Source organism: Leuresthes tenuis, unplaced genomic scaffold (assembly GCF_036924035.1).
Source record: "Leuresthes tenuis unplaced genomic scaffold, fLeuTen1.0.hap1 SCAF_11, whole genome shotgun sequence".
NCBI lineage: Eukaryota > Metazoa > Chordata > Actinopteri > Atheriniformes > Atherinopsidae > Leuresthes > Leuresthes tenuis.
The window spans coordinates 12,208,764-12,231,231 of record NW_027325365.1 but is presented as its reverse complement, the minus strand read 5'-3'; the positions used below and the strand labels follow the sequence as shown (position 1 = coordinate 12,231,231).

The window sequence follows — 22,468 nt, the reverse complement described above, 5'->3', positions numbered from 1 at the left end:
GATTGGATTGAAGAGAAGTTTCGGTGCAATCTGTTGGTCTTCTTAGCTAGGATATTGTTTTTGAATTGGCTCTATATGAATGAATTGGATTATTTTGTAATGAATTAATTGGATATCATTGGATTATGATTACAATAAATTGAACTCCAACTGGCTGGAATTGGACTATATTATTTAAGTGCCTTGAGATGACATTTGTTGTAATTTGGGGCTATATAGATAAAAGTGAATTGAATTGAATTATTTGAAGAAGAAGGAATCTGATGGCTTGTTACCAAGGAGATTTGCCATTACTACAAATGCTAAATAAATTACCTTTTAGTGATATGGGAAAGAACACTAAATTACATTTTCTTTCTGATTAATTGGTTTTGTATTGATCCTATTAAGAATTATCTTTGAAAATGCATCAGGTTTTAGCCTTCACACTGGTGTCTTCTGCCATTCTAACAAATATTTATGAAAATTCAGGCTAGAGCCTTCACCGTGCTTGAAATGTGTCATGCAGGATGTTAAAAGGCACTAACACATTCATAACAACAGGGGGAAAACGGGTGGGAGGGGGTCTGTGCCGAGCTCCAGCGGCGGGGGAGATTTCTGTGCAGGTGTCCTTGTTTTTTTCTGACACATCGGAGACAGGACCCGACTGTAAGTAGCCTAAGACTGTTGACGAGGAATCAAAGCTGATAATGAAATAATAAATGTCTGATCCGCCCTGAAATCCGAAAAGAGCAGCGACGGAGAAACGAGCTCGTCTGGATGAGAGACCCCCGCTGGGTGAAGACACGCTGCGTTGCTGAGCCGTGAAAAAACCCGCTGCCGCTGACTGGAGCTGAGGCTGAAATGGGAGCAAGGCGATGAAAACCGAGCGCAGGGGAGGGAGCATCATTTGGCAAACGATCGCATCGCTCATTTGAAGGTATTATACATCAATTGCAGATTAGCAATCCGCGATATTTGTCGCTCTGTGGACATCCGCTGTTGACGCTGGTGGCATCTGCCGTCACCAAATTCCATGTTTCATTCTGCAGATGTGAGCTGCGAGAAGAGGGCCTGTTCGGTGGGCGAAGCCTTCGGGGATTCATCATTATGAGCAGAGAATCAGTGATGGTCATCTTTAGCGACTTGTGGATAAAACGCATGGACAGTTTTCACATGTTAGGGATGATGTGTCAAGTTATGAACAGCTTCTGAACAATGGGAGATGCTCGGTGAATTTTGCTCCTGAAATCCACTAAACAAGGAACACAACAGCTTTTGGTCCTCACACGTTAGAAAGCAAAATGGACTGGCTTTCACTCCTGATTAGAATGGGATTAACCTGACTTTGTGTCAACACTCTGGTGGATGTCAGACAGACAATGTCAAGTTCTCAGGCACCCAGCATGGGCACAAATTTCACTGGTGTTCCTCAGGGTTTCACCAGCTCTAGTCAGGACCCATTCTGGTCCTCCACAGTCAACAGTGTAGTGAAGATGGTGCTCATAACTCTGATTGTGTGCCTGTCCTTGTTTGGGAATGTGGTCGTTCTGCTGGTGTTCCAGAGAAAGCCTCAGCTCCTTCATGTTGCCAACCGCTTTGTCCTCAACCTCCTCTTGGCAGACCTACTCCAGACCATATTGGTCATGCCCTTTGCCATCGCAGCCACCGTGCCAGGTGTTTGGCCCCTGGATGCTCGACTGTGCCAGGCTCTGGTGGTTCTCATGCATCTTTTTGCATTTGCTGGGGTCAACACCATCATAGTTGTCTCTGTGGATCGCTATCTGGCCATTATCCACCCTCTATCTTACCCTACCCGCATGACCCCTCACTTGGGCACCAACCTGATTGTTTGCACATGGGTATTGAGTTTCATCCAGAGCACCCCTCCCCTCTATGGCTGGGGGACCATTGACTTTGATCGGCATCACAAGGTCTGCGCAGTGGTGTGGTCCTCGAGCCTGTCCTACTCTGCTGTGGTGTCCACCTTTTCTTTCTGGCTGCCTGTGCTCATCATGCTTGGATGTTACTGGATGGTGTTCAGAGCAGCCCGGAGGCAGAATGCTCTTGTGCACCCTATACAAACACAATCGTACTCCCAGCCCTGTCCACAAGACTTCCAGAGTTCCAGCAGTCCACAGCGGCAGTCCAACCCCCAGCAGGTCAGTGCATCTGATGGCCCCACAGCCAGAAGGTACCCTGTTCGAGTTAGACACAGACGTTTCCACTACCACTGCAAGGCAGCTCGAGTCGTTTTTGTGATCATGGCTTCATATATCTTCAGCATGGGCCCTTACACCATTCTGAATACTATATCTATGAGCACCAAAGCAGCTGTGCCTCCATGGTTATCCTCCCTTGCCCTTGTGCTCTTCTTTTTACAGTGCTGCCTACACCCATATATTTATGGTTACATGCATCGTAGTGTGAGGAAAGAATTCCTGGCTTTGCTCTGTGGGCTGCTCTGCAAACAGGGTCGTCCCAACCAGAGCTCTGCCGTGGAGAGCTGTTTCACTACGACAGAGGGACGTTCCGGTGCTCACCCCCACCTCCCCAGTCTGGCTGCTCGAGTCTTCCCTCTGCAAACCTGGGAAGAGTGCACAACGTCATCCTCTCCAACTTTTGAGAGAAAGTCAAGGGACAGCCGTAAAGAGACCACCTCCACCAGCGTCAGCTCTGAGAGGGAGCTCCCTGTCCACAGCAAGCAAAGCACATGAGCTGCCTTGAGCATTAATTCGATAGAACATATTTGCTCTCACTTGAAGAGTTGGTCATTCAGTATGTTCATATTTATGGGTCTACAGCAGGGTTATTTATCCTAAAGCTGCAGGCTCTGCAGTGACACTTGCTAATTAACCACCCACATATTGTTTTGTTTTAAGCAAGTGAGCAAATATATCTCCAGGGGAAAATGGTCAAGTTAATGTTGCATTATTTATTTTCATTAGCAAAAAAAGCTGTTTTTAGTATAATAATGCAGTTTTAAGAGTTACCACATGGGCTATACATACCCCTCAGTGTAGCTGCCATTCTGTTCTCTGTAAATCCATCATTAATATTTTAAATGTATGCAATAGAATACTTGCTACTGTTATTTAATAGGCCATTGAACATTGTAACTGTAATTGATCACTCTAAGCCTTGCTGTATACAGAAAAAAAACCATTGCTATGTCATTCTGATCAGTTCATCTTAATTGCAGGCCATAGACATCTCTGATGGCTACATCTCCTTTAAATCTTTTTGTGTGATGATCTCGTTGTGTGTGCTGGATGGTGCAGGGTGTATTGTCCTTTTGTGCAAGCAACCTTCATTTGCAATTTATGAACTCAGGGTATTGCTTGCAGAAAAAAAAACTGTAGTGCTCATCTCGGTGTTTGAATTATGTCGAGTGTGTGAAAACATTCTGTGGTGCAGTAACTCTTCGTAGTCTTGAAGCGCCTTTTCAATAAATAAGTAGAACATTTATTGATTCATTGTGCCTGTCAGTTACAGAACACATAAGTGTTAGTGACTCCCTCCTAATGATGGGATGGCCAAACTTACTTGTCTTTGTTTCCTTACTAAAGCTTAACTGTGGATGTTGTAGCTCCTCCTATATCAGTGTGCCAAATTTGGACTCAGTATTTGCTGCCTTTGTAACAGCCGCCTTTCTTTGAGGATGCAGAGTATTTTTGTTGAAACACCACAGCACAACAAGAACAAGGTGCGCTAAAAATCTAACGTGGGTCTGTCCACCGGTCATTTCATGTAGGCCGCATGCCGGAAGAGCTTACGTAACAGTTTTCTTACATTCCATTGAGCGTGTAGATTTGTAAAGATGAACTCCTGATACAGTATTTTTAGTAGAACTGAGAAAAAAAAATGCTTAAAGCCACCGATAGGATATGTATTTACATAAGGGTTGTATGTTTGTCATGATTTACGTAATAATGTTTTTTAAAAAGTGTGTTTATTTTCAGTTTTGTCTAGTTTTATACTTCATGGGAAACGGGGAAAAATGTTCGGCAAACCAAGCCTGGGCGTTTCTGGTGTATCATTCCTCTTCTTAATCCGAAGTGAAAGTTTAAACCTGCCGTCATTACGAACCTCAGTTAGTTCAACAGGTGACTGGAGAAATCCAAACTATAGTGTCAAAGTTGACAATCAAACTTGCATATAAGTTTGCCAAACTCTCTGTATAGAGCGATGTATATTACAGCAGATGATGTCTTTTAGAACCACCTACTTTTGTGATTCATTTTGTGCTTTTGTATTATTTTTGAGTTTCAATAATTCAATGCAGTTTGTTGTTTAATAAAACTAAATTACATGTACCGTCTGTAAAAGTGGAACTTTTTGTTCAACACATTTTTAGCCCAGGAATCAACTATTTAGGACTGTTTCAGCGTGTCAGTCTTTTTTTTTTTTTTTTTTTTTTTAAAGGGAATCTGTGGTTTAAGACAAATGTAGTTTTTAAATTAGTCTAAAAATTTCATTAAGCCATGTGGAAACAGCACATGCACTGCATTTGTCTGCATCATCAGTGTCGGAGCACTTTGCAATCACTGCATCCTCAAACACGAATCAGCATCTCCCTTCAGTGTGAACAATCTGCTTTATGCGTCCCTTTTAGCCAAATATAACGGATTGTATGAGCTGGATGCGGACGTTAGGTGTGGGTAACATTCATTCGAGGAGTTCAAAGACAATAACGTGGCTTTCCATTTGAATTAATTATATTTATTTGTAAAATTGTTATCACCTTTGAGGATGATGTCTCACTGCTTAAAGCAAACGGCTGTAGTGTTAAATGTAACTGACAGTTCAACAAACCATTGCTTAAGATCTCAAAGGGTGCATCTCAGCGGAGGACAAGTAGTTCATCATTAAACTCTTGGGACTCTCATGATATCGGGGTGGGAATCTTTTCTGAAGCCAAACAAATCGAGTGTTTCACCGAAAGATCATCCTTAATATGCAATACACTGCAGCTGTAGCACTTCTACGATACAGATATGCCTCTTCACCAGGAGTGCTCTTCTATTCTATTCTATGCAAACTTAAATTCAAGAAATTGGACATGTATCATAGTAACATCAGTGTTTTTATATGTTTCAACTACAATACAGGCTGATATTTAAGGAATTATTGCCCAATTTTACTTAAAAAAAAAACAAGATAAATGAAAGAAAAAGAAAAAAAATCATTCAAAAGAAGATTCCACAATTGTGACAATCTTTAAGAAGCACCCTCTCACTTCCCCCCCCCTCTCTATACAATATATGTACACACTTTTTTTTAATCATTACAGAAGAGGTAATGAAAAAAAACTGAACATTTAGCCATGACAGAAGAGAAGAGCAAAATATTGAATATTTCACTTTCTTTAGAAAATTAAAGTAAAACACTCCAGAAACCAAACTGCTTGCAGTGGCAGGTTGATCGCCGGAGCCCACACTGATTTCCAAGGCGCCATTCAAAATATTACTGGTCAACAGTGAACACAAACTGATATATATTAAAAAAAAAAAAAAAAAAAGAAAAAGAAAAGAAGAGCAACAGAGGTTTAAAGCACAAAAGAGGACGGGCTCTGCTCTGCGGGATTTCTCTATCATAAGTGATGGTTTCAGTTCAGGTCGAGTCAGACCACTTTATGACACAGCCAGCGCTGGGGAGCCCAGTGCTGAGACAGCAAGGAGTTAGTCCTTCCTCCGGTGCACTAGTCCACTTTGACCACGCTGTAGATCTTATTTACAAACCAGAAGCAAGCGAAGAAGCCAATTGTACCTAAGAATAAAAGACAGGATAAAGTTATTACATTTTTTTTCCCACATCATCCATTAAGCAAAAACTATCAAAAATGTCTAGAAGAAAAAAGCAAAAGCATTTATTTTAAATTAGAGTCGGGTTCTACAAGAAGTCACTGAGCAACCAATATCTATCCCCTAAAAGCAAGGAAAACACAAAAATTTATATTTCTGCAGGGTTGGAACTACAAAGACACATTTTTTAAACATCTTCCAGCCCTTCTTTTGTCAAGCAAAGAATGCATTTGCCCGAGCTCGGCTGTGCTGATAAGCCATCTGGGTCAAAATCCTAGAGCAGCTCATCTGGACATAAAAGTCCAATCAGACTGCTCTATAAGGGCCACGCGTGAAGCCCCAACCCGAACAAATCTGTGATCAAAGTTGGGGTCGAAGTGAAAAAGACAGACGGCAAAATAAAGAAAGTTAAAAAGGGAAATGAAGGGGATTAGGATTATTCAGATCAAAACTAGAAGCAAGGAGGGAAACTCATAATCTTTTCCTTGAATCCTTGGATTACTTCACCGTGATAATCTTTTGACATCTCATCCTCTTGCTACTTAAATCTCTTTCTAAAGATATTGTCAAACACTGCTGCTGTGACAAGCGGTGCGACAGGCTAACGTTTATCTGGCCTAACGCCAGCATAACAGCAGAAAGTACGTCATCATCTGACATCAGGATGAGACAAATATTCCTCCGAACATACAGACTAGGCGGGTATTTGCCCATTATTAAGTGTTTAAAATGATCCCCTTTCTGCACACAACCCTGAGTCTCGTTTGAGCAACAGCGCCATAAAGATCTGTTACCATTAAAAAAACGTGTCAAAAGAGCTGTCACAAAGAGGTAAAAATGTTCTTCTTATCTCGGCTTTGTGACAGCGTGTGCCTTATATTAAGCTGCGCGACCTTAAGCAAACAGTTAGGTTTTAAGTGAAAGCTAATAAACTGTAACAGCAAAGATTGAGTGCCTTGTTCATATGAGCTTATTACCAATGAAAATCTTCGAAAGGGTTAGTTAGAAGGGAGTTCCCCGATTAAATGTGGCTCTGGCTTGTCATACAACAGAATCTACAATACTGCCCAAAGAAATTAAAACTGGACCTGACAAACGAACAACTGCTCATTGTATCCAGGAACAGCTTCCTGGTTTCTTTCTTGAGAACAGGATCCTGAATTCCCTGACTTCATTTCAGGTTGATACTAGAGTATCTCAGAAGTCCCATGTCCAAACTTCACACCCCTGTCTGACTTTGAAGAATCTTCTCGAGTTATAAACTATTGAAGCGCAGCATTTTTTTATTCTAATAGATATGATTTAGGCTCACACTTCAAAGCAAAACTATAACAGGCTGATTTATTTTCAATGTGCCAAGTCGAGTAGAAAAAAAAAAAAAAAATCACTCTTTAATGACTGAATTTCTCACCAGTGAAAAGGAAGAAGATGAGGACCATAATCATGGTGTAGCCAAAGTACAGTATGGTACTGGCCGCTCCAATTATTTGCAGCTTTGAGAAGAAGTAGTGCACGGCGTAGATGAACAGATAGACTGCAGTGAATCCGCTGGTCAGGAAGGAGCGCCACCACCAATGGTAGTCCTGGACACACAGGATGAAAGACGACATGTTAGGAAATGACGAGTCTGCTAAATGAAAGAAAATTTGGCGCTGAACATTCTGTTACCTCGGCACAAAGGTGAAAGTAGCACAGCAGAATTGTGGCCTCGGAGCAGGTGATGAGCAGAATAATGAAAACCAGGAACAAGAATCCGAACATGTAGTACATTTGATGAGACCTAAAATAAATGAATGAATTAATTTTAATGAAAATAATACTATAGAAATGGAAACGAGGCAACAAGTGAGACAGAGCGTAGTATTTGTTGTTTTAACGACTGCAAGTTATACAAAACATTGATTTACAGACCAGTCAGGAAAGACAGCATTCTTTGTCTTCTTACCAAATGCTGTTGAGAATGAAGAATAGCTGGATGAAAATGCAGCCAAAGGGCAGGATTCCACCCATTACAATACCAGGGATTGGCTTGGTGAAGAAGGACTGCTCAGGAATTTGACGAGGAATTTGGTTTGTTCGCACTGGCTGCTCAATTGCCTGCAGAGGATCAGAGAAAATAAGATAAGCTGACCACAAACTACCAAGCATACATTTAATCAACCACTAATCATTTTACGTGTGACTTATGGTTATATTACGCAGCCGAACTCACAGGTTTCTTGAATCCAAAGTAGGCGCCAATGAAGGTGAGGGGCACGGAGATTCCAAACCACAGAGCCAAAATGGCCACCAGAGTACCAAAGGGGATTGCTGCTGAGGAACCCTCCACCCAAAGGATCAGGTTCATCAGGAAGAAGTCTGCAAATACAATACTGAAGAAAAAAAGGGAAAAAAAAAGGACAAAGGGTAAGTATGTATGAGTAGTTGCTTGGGGTAATGGCAGTTCGCCAAGCTGCAGAATGATTACAACACTAAAGGTCAGGGACATAGTACAAGACAAATAAGCAGAAGAAAAGCAAAAGAGGGTTGTGAACGTACCCTGGGCACAACAGTGCTGTCAGCAAGACGTTTGTCTTCCACTTTTCACCCCCAAAAGCTGATGACGAGGACAGATTAAAAAAAAGAACGCAATCATGACAAGAACAATGCAACACAGCTTACAACACTCATAAGATCACCATTTGGAATCAAGTAGAATCTTACTTTTGTAAAGCCGTGCCGACACGTAGCCAGCTGGCGTGCCCAGTAGGACCCAGAGTACGACAGCGCATGTCATGAGAGCCCCTCTGTTGGCCGGAGACAGGAAACCCAGACAGGCCAGAACTATAGAGGATAAACCGGTCATCAGAGGACTCAAACGGAGAATTATAAACGTGCAAATACAAACGAGTTTTAATCAGCTTTGATTTTGGGGAGAACAAGCCAAATAGTTTTAAACTTCATTAAATTAGCACCTTTTTTTGTTGGACTCATTTCACGCCGGATATGCAACACTGATATAAACTGAATGTCACCACTGGGTTTTATCATTGAAACATCATATACAGTGTTGGTAATAACAGCGTTAGAGTATAACGCGTTATTAATGGCATCATTTTCTTCAATAACGAGTGATCTAATTCATTACTTTTCCCATCGTTGCCGTTACTGAGAATGTGAAGTGGCGCGTTACTACAATTTGGTTGAATGAAGCGTAAGGTGTCAGGTTTTGGCCACACATCAGGTGCCTGGAGAGAGGGGTTGGGATGCAGGGGTGGGGATGCAGGGGTGGGGATGCAGGGGTGGGGATGCAGGGGTGGGGATGCTAACACCGTTGCAAATGCGATGATGATTGGCTGGGTGGGCGGATCATGCCCTGCTCACGCTGTCTCACGAATATAAACCAATATAAATGAATATAAACCATCTCCCTGCACTATGATCCTTTACTGATACTCAAAATACAGTAAAGGGTAGGTTAAACATATACTGAAGAGAGGTTTAAAGTGAGGTTATGATGTGGGTCTGTGGACACTGTCACAAAAGGACACTGTAGCCCATCCCCCGACTGACTATAGCATCAGAGCCTATCAACTGTTTGCTTTAGGACTACTTTGACAACGTAGCTAAAACAAGGTCAAAGACGGAGTCACAATGACTCCTTGTCACCCAGAGGAAGTTAATAAATTGAATGTAGATACTTGATGTGCCTGGCATACTGAATACAGCACACAGAAGTTCATAGAATTAATGGACTACGCAGTATGTTGACAGAATAATGTCAATGCTTACAGAGTGTGATGAATGTCATGATGAAGATCTGTGTGCCCTGTCCAAGAAACACTGAGAGCAACATTCCTTTCCTGGGAGGGCGGAAAACATCCCCGTGAACCTGCTTCCACCCCGACTCTTCCTGAGCATCTTCCTGCAGAGGGAGGCAGACACAGGTGTCAAGGAAGTACTTAACAGGGGAAAATAATAGGAAATAAAGGTTCACCAGCCACCAGTCAGTCAATGCTACTTTACAATCTGACACCTGCTAGGAAGGCAAAAGAACCAACAATTGCAAAATGGGGTGTGTAAAATCTATTCAGTTCAAAGAAATTAGCTTCTTTCAGGACATATAAACTTTCAAGAAGTTTTGACTTAACACCACATTTTACATTTTGTTCAAGTGCCTGTTTAACAAAAATCATACACACCCAAGGACCTGATTTAATGTCCACAAAAGCAGTTTTGTTCAAAAATGTCTTCCATTAAGCTTACATAGAGTAGAGAAGATTTTTCCTTGGTCGATGAAAGCTTTATCAAGTCTTCCTGTGAAGTGTAGCAAAATATTCATAATTCACGGTACTGTGCTGGGTGGCGTTTTGCACTGCAGGGTTAAAGCATTAGCTACATAACTGTGGTTAAGACCCGCGAACACTCGGCACCACCAGGTGAAATCCTCAACTTTCAACATGTCTGAGTGCAACGGTTTCAGTTCAATTCTAAATAAGCAAATTTACTCGCCAGGGAACCTGGGAACTATGATGACTGGGATTTGAACGTGATTTGAATGTTGCAAACGTGGTGCCCTGCTGTGCAGCACGAGTAGATTATACAGAAAAAGATACAATCCGATGCGTTTCTAATTCATATCTGAATCGGAGAGGTCAGTGATGACTTTACCTGGTCCACCTGGTTGTATCTGGCTATGTCCTTGTGCAGGGTTCTCAACATAATCATGGCAACCATCCCAGACAGGAAGAGCACAATGACCAGGGAATTCATGATGCTGGAAAACAAACACACCCTAACTTAAAACAAGAAACAAGAGCGAAAAGATCTTTTTTTCCTGGTGAAATGTGACAAATATCTTCAGACCTGAACCACTGGATGTTGGTGTGAGGCATTGAGACCAGGATATAGTCCCATCTAGAGGCCCACTTGATAGAATTGTCCTCCTGTAAGACAATTTCATGGATAAATACCATACAGATATGAAATATGAGCAGAAACATTTTTCAGAAATTGGAAATATTAGATAAATTACATCATTTGGAGGGCTCACCTTAAAAGTGACGGAGTAGGTGTAAACTATTGACACATCGCTTTCAAAATCTCCCGGGACCTCCATTGGGTTACCCGCCTCACAATTAACGTTTTTCTCATCAGCCTGTTTGATGCTGTCATGCACAAAACACAAAAACTCCTTTGCGTCAGTTTAATTTGGGACGGACAGTTGACATTCAATTGCAACATGTTGAGGTAAATCAAACTGAAATATAATGGCTTCTAGGGCTGCACAATTAATCGTATTTTGATCGTGATCACGATTTTGGTGGCCACAATTAAATTAACCTGATAGTCAACGATATTTACATTCAAAATGCGAGCTCTGCTGCCTGCATCTCTAACCACACCAACCACCAGGGGGCGAAAGCATGGTTAAGGCTTCATTAAGCTGCCTAAATAACAAGCGCGCCGTGTAAGACAGCCTGCAGCGGCAGCTAGTTAGATAGTCTATGAGTAAGACTGATGAGAGTCATGTCGAAAGCCGAGAAGAATACAGTAGCATCTGGGGATCGCGAGGAGCTTGTGCCTCAAAACGGGGCAACATCTATTGTCTGGGCTTGTTCTTGTTTAACGTCACTTTCCCTGAATCCGAAACAAGTTATCTGCAAAGAGTGTAACAAAGTAGTGTCTGTCCCGCAGAGCAACACCACTAATTTGTTCTACCACCTGAAAAAACATCACAAACCTAAATATGAGGAATGCATGAAGGCCAAAGCTAATGTTAATTCACAAAATCCCCGTCCGTGTCCAGCGCCAACCCAGACAACATTACAGCAGCCCTGCACCGGGCAGAACCCCATCCATCTACCTCCCAAAGACACGCAGAAATAACAGACGCAATATATTTTTATTTGGCCAAAGACATGTGTCCGATCAATACAGTTAGTACTTTAAAAGTTCTAATTATTGGGTTTTTGTTTTTATTTTGCATTATTTATCATTTATTCTAATTTAAAGTTTAATTTTCACTAAAAATTGTTGGCACATTGTTTATTTATAAATGGTGCAATAAAAATACATGATGAATGATCGTGATTAATAATCGTGATTTCAATATTGATCAGAATAATCGTGATTATGATTTTGGTCATAACTGTGCAGCCCTAATGGCTTCCTGATGCTCTTCTAAAAATCGGCATTTACCTCTTGGGTTCAAGGGTGGCAGCAACCAAGCGGGCGCCTCTCCAACCTTCCGTTGTGGCACTGTGGTAAGAGATCTTGATGTCCACGTGGTTGAAGACGTAAAATGTGTTCTTCTTGTTGAACTCAGACTGAAAAAGACAAACATAAAGACAATCAGTCAATATGACCTCCAGGTTAATTATTAATCACTAATTCTATCAAGCACTAATTCTGTTCTGTGTCTGAAAGACTGGGCACATAAAATCTGATTTTTTTTGTCACATGGTTGACAGTCCTAGTGGACTCCTTATAGATACTAAAACAGCACATCTTTTCTGGCTTAAAAGTCATATGTGAAAAGACTTACTGACTCATGGTGATGCAATGTGTCGTGTTCATTAAAATTCATGATGAGCGCCTCATACCACACTGACTAAAATTCCTTTACTGGGAGAATTATTCATTAAAAAGTATACACACTGCCTTGTTTATCAACCATCGATGTTTTCTTTATGTCAAGGGGAAACTTAATAAATGTCTTGAGAAAGAAAACCACAGATGCTAAATTAAAGTCAGCAACCACAACTCACATTAATAACACAGGCATCCTTAGCTCTCCCATCTACGGTAACAAGGCAGCCAATGGGGAAGCCAGGGTTGCAGTACTTCTGACCATCTTCCACATCATAGCACCATGTCACTGGCATGTTGTCAATGATCCTGAAAAAAAAAGTAATTAGTCTAATAAAATCTTTAAATCCACAGCTACGTTTTCTTGTTGACGATATTTTGCCTACCTTTTTCAACCATCTTCTCAAAAAATAAAAACATTTTAAAAAACACTTAAAACTACATAAAAACAGCTTCTACTAACCAATGATGCTGATAGTTCAGCTGCATTCCGAGCTTGAGAAAATCCAATTTGGATGTGTCCTCCTTGCTGCCTTTCTTGTAGGTTTTTGTGCACACGGGCTGGCATTTCACATTTTTATTAAAGTTGAACTGTAAAGAGCAGATGATTCATACTGTGTCAAACATTATGCCAGACAAAGGAACACTAAACAAACAACACCAAAGTCACCTCATAGACACTCACCTTGTATGGTGAAGATTCAATTCGCTCACCAAACAGTACTTGTCCAAGGTTCTCAGAAGGCCTCATCTCCTTGGCATCTTTGCAAAAGTCAAACCTTTAACAGATTTTCAAATTCATTTGCACAATGAGAATGTGATGTTGAGGTAAAAAAAATATGCAGATACAGGGTAAATGTAATTGAAGAAGAGACTGAATGCAACTTACACATCATACTCATAAGGTAACACTGACTCCACCGAGTCCAAGCGATTCACAAAGAGCTGAATGTCTGTCTGTAAAGGAGAGAGTTTCACGTTTGTTTGATTTTCTTTAAGAACAGTAAAACTGCCTCAAAAGCCAACAGACCGTCCAGAAACAAACAAAAAAAAGCACATAACATTTTATGGGTGCTACGCTGTTACATTAACATACAATCAACTCAAGCTTAAACATAGTTTGAGAGGAGTAAGAGAAAGAAATCAAGAGTCATCTGATCTGTCATTCGAACTTTTCCTCGACATCGCCTACAGTCATTAGCACAACGCTAGCCATCATTTGTCATCGTTCACTGCTTAAAGCAGGCTTAATGTATCAAGATGCACTGTCGTGAAAGAAACCCCTCCTTCAAAAAGGAAGTAAATATGCTCTTAACAAAAACAGCGAGCACAAACAAGAGTTATTTGCGGTGTATCAGAATAATATGCTAATACCCGGGTTCCAGGTAATAGCCTGGGCCTTGGGGAACGACTGGATAGCTACCAATATCAAGATAATACTATAAATTAATTACCCAAATGCACAATTAAGATAATAAGAAAGCACTGCTTCTAATGAGAATTATGACTCATTAATTAACCATACCTGGCAATCTTCGCCACCGTCTGCTTCACAAAAACTCACTGGGGCTAAACCCGGAAGATAAAACGCCGAGCACGAACAGAAATACGCCACAAGAAGATAGACCAGCACAAAACCAAAGGGTATCCGCCTCTTCATCTTATCGCGGAAACGGCTTTTCGAAGATTGAGTGTACTTTTAGAAAAAAAGAGAATTCCCTCTTAAAGTGGAAGCTATTGTATGCTAGCTGCTAGCCAACCACTGGGTCTTTTTACTCAGTGCAGTGACTGAGCTGGACTGTCTGAAGCGTCGATGACGTCCACATCTGTCAAGCTATGCGGAAGTCATAGGATCATTACAGGAAGTCATATGATTACCTTCGAAATAAGTGTGCAAAATAAGTATTTTGTGTCGTTTGTAGATTTTCACTGTTCTATATTAGCCAGTGAGTTATTTATTAGGGTGATATTTATGAGCACATATTACGAGTACGATCATTGACTGCTATTGTATTTTGAAACAGCACAGGAATATTGTCTGCTGTTTTACTTTGACGGGCAAGAAATCGGCAGTCACATTTTGACACTGGAACAGACGATGCTTGTCGACCTCCATCAATGATCTTGTTTTCCTAATAGGAATGAATAATACATATTCTTACCTTCACTACATTACAAAAAAAGAAATGATAACCCTCATCGAAAGAACATCATTTAAATGTACAGTCGAGAACTTTATAGATGTCATGTAATTTAAAAGAATGTGAGAACATTTTTAAACGTGTAAAATCCGGTTGACGGAACCAGAAAAACCAGAGTGGGTATGTGTCTTGCAAACGGCATTCGTTAAACTAGTATGGCAAGACCTCTCCCTGTGTTTTCTTTTTTGTTATTGCTTAGATATTGTTGCCCTTAAGTCAACTGTAATGTGTGTGTGTGTTTGTTCTATGTCGCACCACCTGAGCCGATTAAACAAAAATGTAAACGTCAGGTCAAAATTTCCACCAGCAGGAAGAACACCAGATCCTGAGAATCACCTCATTATTACTGTTCCTCCTGTCAAACATGATGATGCCATCATCAGTCTTTACAATTGAGAACAACTGAGTGATTAAAGAAATACTGGAGAACCTGGTTGCTGCAGAAATGAGTCACACAACCCTGATTGAAATTATTTTCCCGAAGGCTCCAGATCTCAGGCAGAAGTTTACAATTCAACTAGAAGGCAACCTGAAATACACAGCCAAGAGAATATAGGAGTAGTTCAGTCAGACTCTGGATCTGAATCCATCAGAGCATCTCTGGATAGTTCAGTAATGTTCTTCATTCAGCCTGGTTTAGTTTGAAGATTAATACCAAAGAGTGTGGGAAAAATGTCCAACAGAAAGGTGTGCCAATCTTGTAGAATCTTTCCAAGAAGATTTGAGGCTGTCATTACCCTCAAAAGTACTTGAACACAGTACATAATTCATTTAATTCTTAGTAAGTTTACAAAACCTCAGTTTTTGTCGTGATAAGTGAGAGTACTAATCTTGCCTTACTGTAGGTGATAAAGTCGTCACACGTGCAATTGGGAATAGAGTAACTGTAGTCCTCCAAGCCAAGGAAATACCATTTAGAGTAACTATATAACTAGACAGTTTCTACCTGTAGCACTCAGGTCCAAAGACAACAACTTCAGTTTTGTCTGAATTTAGAAGCAGAGAGTTGTCAGTCTTCCAGGTCCTTATGATTTTGAGACATGCTCTAACCAACCGATTGGTTTCATATGGTTTCATAGATAAGTACAGCTGAGTATCATCAGCATCATAGTGTAAATTTATGCCATGCTGTTTAAAAATATTAGTTCCTTTAATCCCAATAACATGTTGAAGCCTTTGTAATAGAATGTTGTGATCAGTTGTATCAAATGAGCTCCAACAGGATAAGTGTAGACACAAGTCCGCTATCAGAGGCCCAGAGGAAATCATTGGTAACTTTCACCAGTGATGTTGCTGTGCTATGCTGCACTCTGATTCCACACTGAATCTCCTCAAAAATATTATTATTTCTATGTAAATGATCACAAAGTTGAGCAGCAACATTTTTTCAAGAACTTTATACATAAATGGGAGATTGGATATGATCTATAATGAGATAACAGTCCTGGATCAATAATAAGTAGTATCAACAGTCTGATTGAGATTGGGTCTAAAATATACATTGATGGTTTAGATTAAGCAATTGTTGTTTTCAGTTTAAAGAGCTTAATCAGACAAAAATAGTCTAAATACAAAACATATCTGTTGTACTTGACAATGTATTAATGACAGGATTCCATTGATTTTCTCAATTTTTTTCTCTGAGGAAACACTTTTATTGGTGAATAAGCTCATGAAGTCGTTTCTACTGAGAGTTGAAGGAATACATGGCTCAACAGAGCTAGAGCTCTTCATTAGCTTGGCTACAGTGCTGAAAAGAAATTTTTCTTTTTTAAGATCTTTCTAAGAAACAGCACACTTTTACTTTATGTGACAAGAGTATTGTGGTGCCAGCAGATTATTATATAACCAATCAAGAATATTAAGAAAATAGAGTGGTTTAAATTCTGCAACATTTTGATTAGAAGTTAAAGTGTGAGGTATATATGCTCTGGTGTTGTGAGAATATAGGAAACAAGAAGAAGAGACAATTAAAAAGGCTAAGATTGTGATGTAGTACCTTAAAATACAGGGAAAATATCAAAGAGAAAGAACATGAAAAAAGAAAAATGAAGTAACACGTGGCTAAAACCTAAAATTCATAGTAGTGCATTACTTATAAAGACCGCTGGAGAGCAGCAAAGCTTGTTCCTGCCCGTACATCAAATTCTACCCGTCAAAGAAGAAGATAAATAAGCAGAAGAAGAAGAAGGAGAGAAACCGTTGTACGTTTTGATTGCTAACGAGCGGCATATTGCAGTTTCTTAGCATAGCAGTTAGCCGTGCGCTTGCATGCTTCATGTAAAGGAAACTAGAATAAATGTGTGCATTTTAAAATAAGGTACTTTGGATTCGTGTAGTGCAGTATTTTGTTGGTAGCCGGAACATTTGCTTGCTGACTATTTTGCTGAAACCGCTGGCGCGTTTATCGCCATTTTGCGCAGTCAACAGATCAAGACTTTTGCCAGCAGAGAGGTACAGTAATCGGAACAATTGAGGTCAAACAAAGACAACATTATAACGTTACAATATTGTGTCATACTCAGATTTTCAGCTTTTTGGCTAATTTCAACGACTCTCTCTTTGTAACAGGTGGACCGTTTAGCAGAATGGCTGAAGCCGACCGACCTGGGAAGCTCTTCATCGGTGGTTTGAACACGGAGACAACCGAGAAGGCCTTGGAGCAGTACTTCAGCAAATATGGCAGAATTGTCGAGGGTGGGAATGAAATAGTTTTTGTCTTATACACTATAATTTTCCCAAAAAGTACATATTTCTGGTATTTCGCGCCTTTATTAGACGCCCAATGTGTCTCCAAACGTGGTGTAATTGATTAGCTTTCAAAGGTCTGTAACACAGTTTTTGGTTTTATAGTTTTGAGTTTATGCTAAATGTTGGCGTTATAGTTTAATAGTACCTCATCAAATTATTATTACATTTATGTGTAATACATTCGTGGATATTAAACAAAACTGTTTATTAATTTCTTTATTAGAAATGTATTTATTTGTTAAAACGTAGTGCAGAAATTCTTGGGGCCCAACTTGTTAAGTTGACAAGAATGACTCTTGGATACCTTTTCAGTAAAAGAAGTGGTTCGCTGTTAAAGGCAGTCCAAGATTGTAAACGGGGAAATAAAAAGCCTTTTATCTGTTCTAGGGCAACATTAAAACTAACTGCAAATTAAACCTGTTTAAGGGTTGGAAGAAGTATTGATTGATTTTTGTGAAATTTTTAGAATGTTGCAGAATAGGTTAGTGTTGTGACTCTGCTCTCACCTTGCATTTTCATTTTGCAGTGCTGTTGATGAAGGACCGTGAAACAAACAAATCGAGAGGGTTTGCTTTTGTTACCTTTGAAAGCCCTGCTGATGCAAAGGATGCAGCACGTGAGATGAATGGAAAGGTTAGACTTTGTCCCCTTTCAGTTGGCAATTCAAATATCTTTTCGTATGAGAAAGCATCCGTTTGAAATTGTAATTGTAACTCTTTTTGTCAGTCTCTCGATGGCAAACCAATTAAAGTAGAACAAGCTACAAAGCCTCAGTTTGAGAGCGCCGGAAGGCGAGGACCTCCACCTATGCACTCCCGCAGCCGTGGTCCACCCAGAGGTCCCCGTGGTTCCAGAGGCAGTCCTGGTGGCATGAGGGGTCCCCCATCCAGAGGCAAGTCACTTGTTGGTCAAGAGATTTTATTGGAATGTGTGCAAAGGTAAAATGCTCCTCTTTAGGACCTTTTTGTAAATTATCCTCTGAAATGACCTTGACTTTTGCTTCTGTCTTTCCAGACTACTATGATGATTCAGGAAGTGGAGATCCTTTCTTTAAAGGGATGTCATCCAGAGGCCCCCCTCCAATGAAACGAGGTCCCCCAGTGCGCAATGGAGGTCCCCCACCCAAGAGGTCTGCCCCGTCTGGTCCCATGAGCAGGCGTAAGTGTGTCTTATCTCTTCAGAGCAGCAAAAGATATTCAAGTACTTTGAAATGTCAGGAGCCCTTTTGGTTTCATGGTCTGCATAGACTTTATCGTAATTGGCATATACCCAGTTTCATGCCTCATCTTGTTCCCTTGAAAGAGCCTCGGTTAGCTGCTTGTATCTTTTGAGTGTTTTGCTAATTCCCAATTTCCCATTCAAGCAGCTATGTCTAGGGACAGGGATCCTTACGGTCCTCCCCCACCTCGCAGAGACTCAATGTCAAGGAGGGATGATTATCCATCACCAAGAGATGACCATTACAACCCCAAAGACAGGTAAGAAATTTCCAGTTTGGTTACTTTATACTAATATTTAATGCTTTTCTTGACAAATCCAGGATTTTGTCAAATTTCCTAAGAAAAAATGCAATTTAAACAAAACGGAAAAAGAATGAACACGTTGTTGTTTGACTAAACTTTATAATTCACGTTAAGACAGAGTAAACTGACTCATCCTACTGTTGAATTTGATGCCCATATTCTACCACTGCACCTTACTACAGAGTAAAGTTTAATTTGCTTTTAGTATCATGGGAAATTTAACTATTTGGACAACTAACATATTGTCAAATAAACTGAACTTGTATTATGTATGTTGTACGATTTTTAGCACAATTCTATTAGTTATCCATTGATTAAAAAAATCTTTATGTATCAAACATATATGGGAACTTTTTGACTGTTTGTGTAATGTTTTTCAGCTACTCCAGTCGGGATTATAATTCTAGAGATTCAAGGGATTACGGCCCTCCTCCGCGAGATTACTCCTACAGAGAATATTCTAATTCCGGTTCCCGAGATGACTATGGATCAATGTCGAGAGGATACAGGTATGCATGTCTTTATTAAGGGTTTGAAACTGACAGAATCTCAACTGGTCATCCAATAACATTTCATACACCTTTTATAGTGATCGTGATGGTTATGGAGGTAGCCGGGAACCAAGAGGTTACATGGAACGTCCCAGTGGTGGCTCTTACCGAGATTCATATGATGGTTACGGTAAGATACGAGTACAGTTGGTGTAATTACGGCAGATTATCACCGTCGCACAGCAAAGAGCCGCAATGCTAAAAACCAAATCATGGCTACCACTCACAAGATTTTTGCCTCCAAAGAGGAAGCCTTTTCTCTTTCCAGCACTTTACCAGCACTCAACCTTGGACATTTTCACTTGATTCAAAATATGTTACCATTGGCATCTCAACTGAAAACATAATTAAATCCAAAAGCTGAGTCAACTTATCACTCCAATTACAGCAGCATTCATCAAGAAATTGTGTGGCAATGTTATGCATAAGTAATAGATATCTAATGTGCCTCACAAAGTTTGCAACCATAAGGAGCCCCCTCCCCCACAAAAAAACCCATGGAAATATTCGTTGTCCAGTATCTGTTGCCTAGCAAAGCACCTCCCTCAAGGAGTAACCTTCAGAAACCATCAAGACGAGTCTGAAAACCTTCTTCCCTACACTTGGAGCTCAAAAAGGAAAAATGGCTACTCAAATCAATGGCATGCAGAAATGAGTAACCCTGCCTACATGTTCCCTGTGCTTGGATGTGTTGCTGCGCTTATCAACTAAAAGGTCCTTGTTAAACTGAAGTCTCATAAATTGGTGGGAGATGTTATCATGACTTCCATTAAATTTATCACAGAATGAATTCTATTGGCAAAGGGAAAAAAATGAGCACTTGACGTGCAATAAAATGTATAAATTGAACCTTTCCAATTCCCTCAACCATTGACCCTGCAGGTAACTCTCGCAGCGCCCCACCTTCACGGGGCCCCCCACCATCCTATGGTGGAAGCGGTGGGAGCAGTCGTTATGATGACTATGGCAGCAGCTCCAGGGATGGCTATGGCAGTCGTGACAGTTACCCCAGCAGTCGGAGTGACCCATATCCACCTAGCCGTGGTGAGCGAATGGGCAGACAGGAAAGGGGCCCGGCCCCACCTGCTGAGAGAGGCTACCCTCCTCGTGATTCGTACGGTGGCTCAAATCGTGGAGGGCCACGTGGTGGCCGTGGTGGCAATCGAGTCGATAGGGGAATGGCTCGCAGCAGATACTGAGACTGGACTTGGAAATCACGCTAAAGGAAACGTTAGTTTCCGTGCACACTTAACACGTGTTTGGGAAGAAATCTGACAAGACAAACTATCCATGTCTAACTCTGTGGAATAGAAAGCTTAGCTTTGACTTGTATTCTGACTTTTCCAGTTTTTTATGTGTAAATTTTTTTTTTCTTTTTAATATTTCTCTGCTCATGTCACAGTGCAGTTACCAAGTGTTAGTTTTTGTGCATTCAGTGCTGTTGGACTCTGCAATGCCCTATAAGAATGGCTTTCCTACTCAAATAAAGCTTTTAGTTGAACCTTGACATCTGCTCCTCAATTTCCAAGACAAGACCACCAACAGGACGAATGTTAAGTGACAAGTCTCCTTTACAAAGCTCTCTAATGCATAGGTGAGTCTGTTCGTGCTATATGTTGGAGTGACATGACTTCATTCTTAAGCAAATGTGCTTCCAACTGGACCCCACTGTTTGCAAGATCAGGCAAAAATGTTACTGTCAAAATGTTCTAATGTAGTTTCCCTGGAAATGGATCCATCACCCTAGAGCCATTTGATGGCATGCAACGACAAAACCAAAGGCAACAAGCAAACCAAGTCGACTGCTAGTCAACAGCTGGTAAGCAAAGCAAACCTCTTTGTTTCTCATCTGTAAATGAGTTTCACATTGTCCTGTATTAGAGTCTCCACTCAAAAGGTGCTATTCACGACCGCTTTTGGCTCAAGGGACAAATCAAAATGGAGGTCAGCTGAAATGTGCCTTTTTTTTTTTCTTTTTTTTTTTTTTAACTGTCCGTTTTCATCAGCTAAAACTTTAAGTGCACCAACAACCCAAGAAGTTCCCTCCCTTTTGAGCAACAAATGTTTATCAGCCGTTTCCCAAATTTGAGCCCTCGATGCGACCATTTCCCCCGACGGGTCGTCAAGCCTCCCCGAAATGATTGGCTGCGGTGCATTTGTACATCAAAGACGATATCTAGTTAAAAATAGAAGAAGCCATATATAAGTAACCATTTGCTCAGTATCGAAACCTTTTCCACAAGCATGCCGATTCAAATACTGGAGCTCTCTGGAGAAACGCCATCGACCCTAACGACCAAACCGGAAACAATCAATGAAGAGAACTTGCGGTCGGAATTGAGGACGACGCCATAATTTTCATATATTTTATGAATACATAAGTTTTTGAAAAAATGGCAAAGTGTTAATATTGTGTTTTCGTTGCAGGATGAACACCGCTCCAAGGCGACTGTCCTTGCAGTGTACCTGAATAATATCCTCCAAGTTCTTGGACCAGTCTAACCACAGTGCCTCGTGCACCAGTGTAAGTACAGATGTTTTATAATCCCTGAACTCCAGCGCGGTACCAGGGGCCTGATTTGAGCTCACGATCAGCTCAAATTACTTTTATTTTTTACATTTATTTTATTTGTACTTTTATTCAAAAATAGCATTCCTTAAGTTTAGGCACCCCTTCCCTCTCCCAATGTAAATTATGTTTTATCTTTTTTCAGGTGTCGGCAGGATCTTCTGTTGAAGGTGTTTGCTGAATCATTTCAAGTGAACCAACCGTCTGAAAGTGGAGAGAGAAAAAGAGTCTGAGGATCTGATCACATTCAGTTATTTTCAATAAAGACTTTGAACGAGCCGTTTCCTTGCCTGTGTTTTGTTGTCATGAGACAAGTATGCAGTTAGCACAGGTTTGCTCTGATCTATCAGACTTTCTTAGTTTTATGTGGGTCATAGCTGTTCTCCCCCCCCCCTCCCCACATGGGATAATTTCCCTATAAATCTTTCAGATAATAGCTGTAAATACAATAACAAAGTAGCAGGCTCGTCTCCCATATACTCTCCTTTCTTTCAGTAGAGATGTTCTCATGAGGAACACG

At 40.7% G+C, this 22,468-nt stretch overlaps 3 protein-coding genes across 8 annotated transcripts; 2 read left to right on the top strand and 1 right to left on the bottom strand.

Annotated features, from left to right (window-relative positions):
• The first annotated feature begins 597 nt into the window (after positions 1-597).
• Positions 598-4,258, top strand: gpr101 (G protein-coupled receptor 101). Of its 2 annotated transcripts, none has more exons than XM_072396409.1 (2): positions 598-919; positions 1,032-4,258. In XM_072396409.1, exon 2 carries the CDS (start codon positions 1,362-1,364, stop codon positions 2,694-2,696), a length of 1,335 nt encoding a protein of 444 aa, XP_072252510.1. In that variant the 5' UTR covers positions 598-919; positions 1,032-1,361; the 3' UTR covers positions 2,697-4,258. The 2 variants fall into 2 exon arrangements, with proteins under 2 accessions (XP_072252510.1, XP_072252511.1); XM_072396410.1 differs by having other exon boundaries at positions 598-2,141; positions 2,364-4,258.
• A 427-nt stretch (positions 4,259-4,685) lies between these two features.
• On the bottom strand, positions 4,686-14,186 carry tm9sf5 (transmembrane 9 superfamily protein member 5). Of its 2 annotated transcripts, XM_072395497.1 has the most exons (18): positions 13,879-14,186; positions 13,243-13,310; positions 13,039-13,132; positions 12,817-12,944; positions 12,533-12,662; positions 11,964-12,091; positions 10,816-10,930; positions 10,629-10,708; positions 10,434-10,539; positions 10,029-10,079; positions 9,555-9,687; positions 8,487-8,606; positions 8,322-8,379; positions 7,996-8,155; positions 7,729-7,880; positions 7,452-7,563; positions 7,195-7,366; positions 4,686-5,748 (listed from the first exon to the last, which is right to left on the bottom strand). In XM_072395497.1, the coding sequence occupies exons 1-18, from the start codon at positions 14,011-14,013 to the stop codon at positions 5,681-5,683; spliced, it is 2,010 nt and encodes a 669-aa protein (XP_072251598.1). In that variant the 5' UTR covers positions 14,014-14,186; the 3' UTR covers positions 4,686-5,680. The 2 variants fall into 2 exon arrangements, with proteins under 2 accessions (XP_072251598.1, XP_072251599.1); XM_072395498.1 differs by lacking the exon at positions 10,029-10,079.
• A 2,533-nt stretch (positions 14,187-16,719) lies between these two features.
• On the top strand, positions 16,720-22,227 carry rbmx (RNA binding motif protein X-linked). 4 transcript variants are annotated; one of them, XR_011917803.1, is made up of 10 exons: positions 16,720-17,008; positions 17,126-17,251; positions 17,832-17,938; positions 18,032-18,197; positions 18,320-18,463; positions 18,669-18,783; positions 19,209-19,337; positions 19,418-19,509; positions 21,807-21,903; positions 22,094-22,227. XR_011917803.1 is itself a non-coding variant. In XM_072395461.1 (9 exons), the coding sequence occupies exons 2-9, from the start codon at positions 17,143-17,145 to the stop codon at positions 20,576-20,578; spliced, it is 1,176 nt and encodes a 391-aa protein (XP_072251562.1). In that variant the 5' UTR covers positions 16,720-17,008; positions 17,126-17,142; the 3' UTR covers positions 20,579-21,760. The 4 variants fall into 4 exon arrangements, 3 of the variants coding, with proteins under 3 accessions (XP_072251562.1, XP_072251563.1, XP_072251561.1); XM_072395461.1 differs by lacking the exons at positions 21,807-21,903; positions 22,094-22,227 and adding an exon at positions 20,262-21,760 and having other exon boundaries at positions 18,672-18,783; XM_072395462.1 differs by lacking the exons at positions 21,807-21,903; positions 22,094-22,227 and adding an exon at positions 20,262-21,760 and having other exon boundaries at positions 19,424-19,509.
• Positions 22,228-22,468: the final 241 nt, after the last annotated feature.

Coding starts and splice junctions, on each gene's coding strand:
- rbmx (XM_072395460.1), top strand. CDS start 17,143: ATGGCTGAAGCCGACCGACCTGGGAAGCTCTTCATCGGTGGTTTGAAC. Junction 18,464..18,668: donor GTCTGGTCCCATGAGCAGGC/GTAAGTGTGTCT, acceptor TTCCCATTCAAG/CAGCTATGTCTAGGGACAGG. Junction 19,338..19,417: donor TCAATGTCGAGAGGATACAG/GTATGCATGTCT, acceptor CACCTTTTATAG/TGATCGTGATGGTTATGGAG.
- tm9sf5 (XM_072395497.1), bottom strand. CDS start 14,013: ATGAAGAGGCGGATACCCTTTGGTTTTGTGCTGGTCTATCTTCTTGTG. Junction 12,663..12,816: donor CTGAACTATCAGCATCATTG/GTTAGTAGAAGC, acceptor TTTTTTTTTCAG/GATCATTGACAACATGCCAG. Junction 7,564..7,728: donor TTCATTCTCAACAGCATTTG/GTAAGAAGACAA, acceptor CATTTATTTTAG/GTCTCATCAAATGTACTACA.
- gpr101 (XM_072396409.1), top strand. CDS start 1,362: ATGTCAAGTTCTCAGGCACCCAGCATGGGCACAAATTTCACTGGTGTT.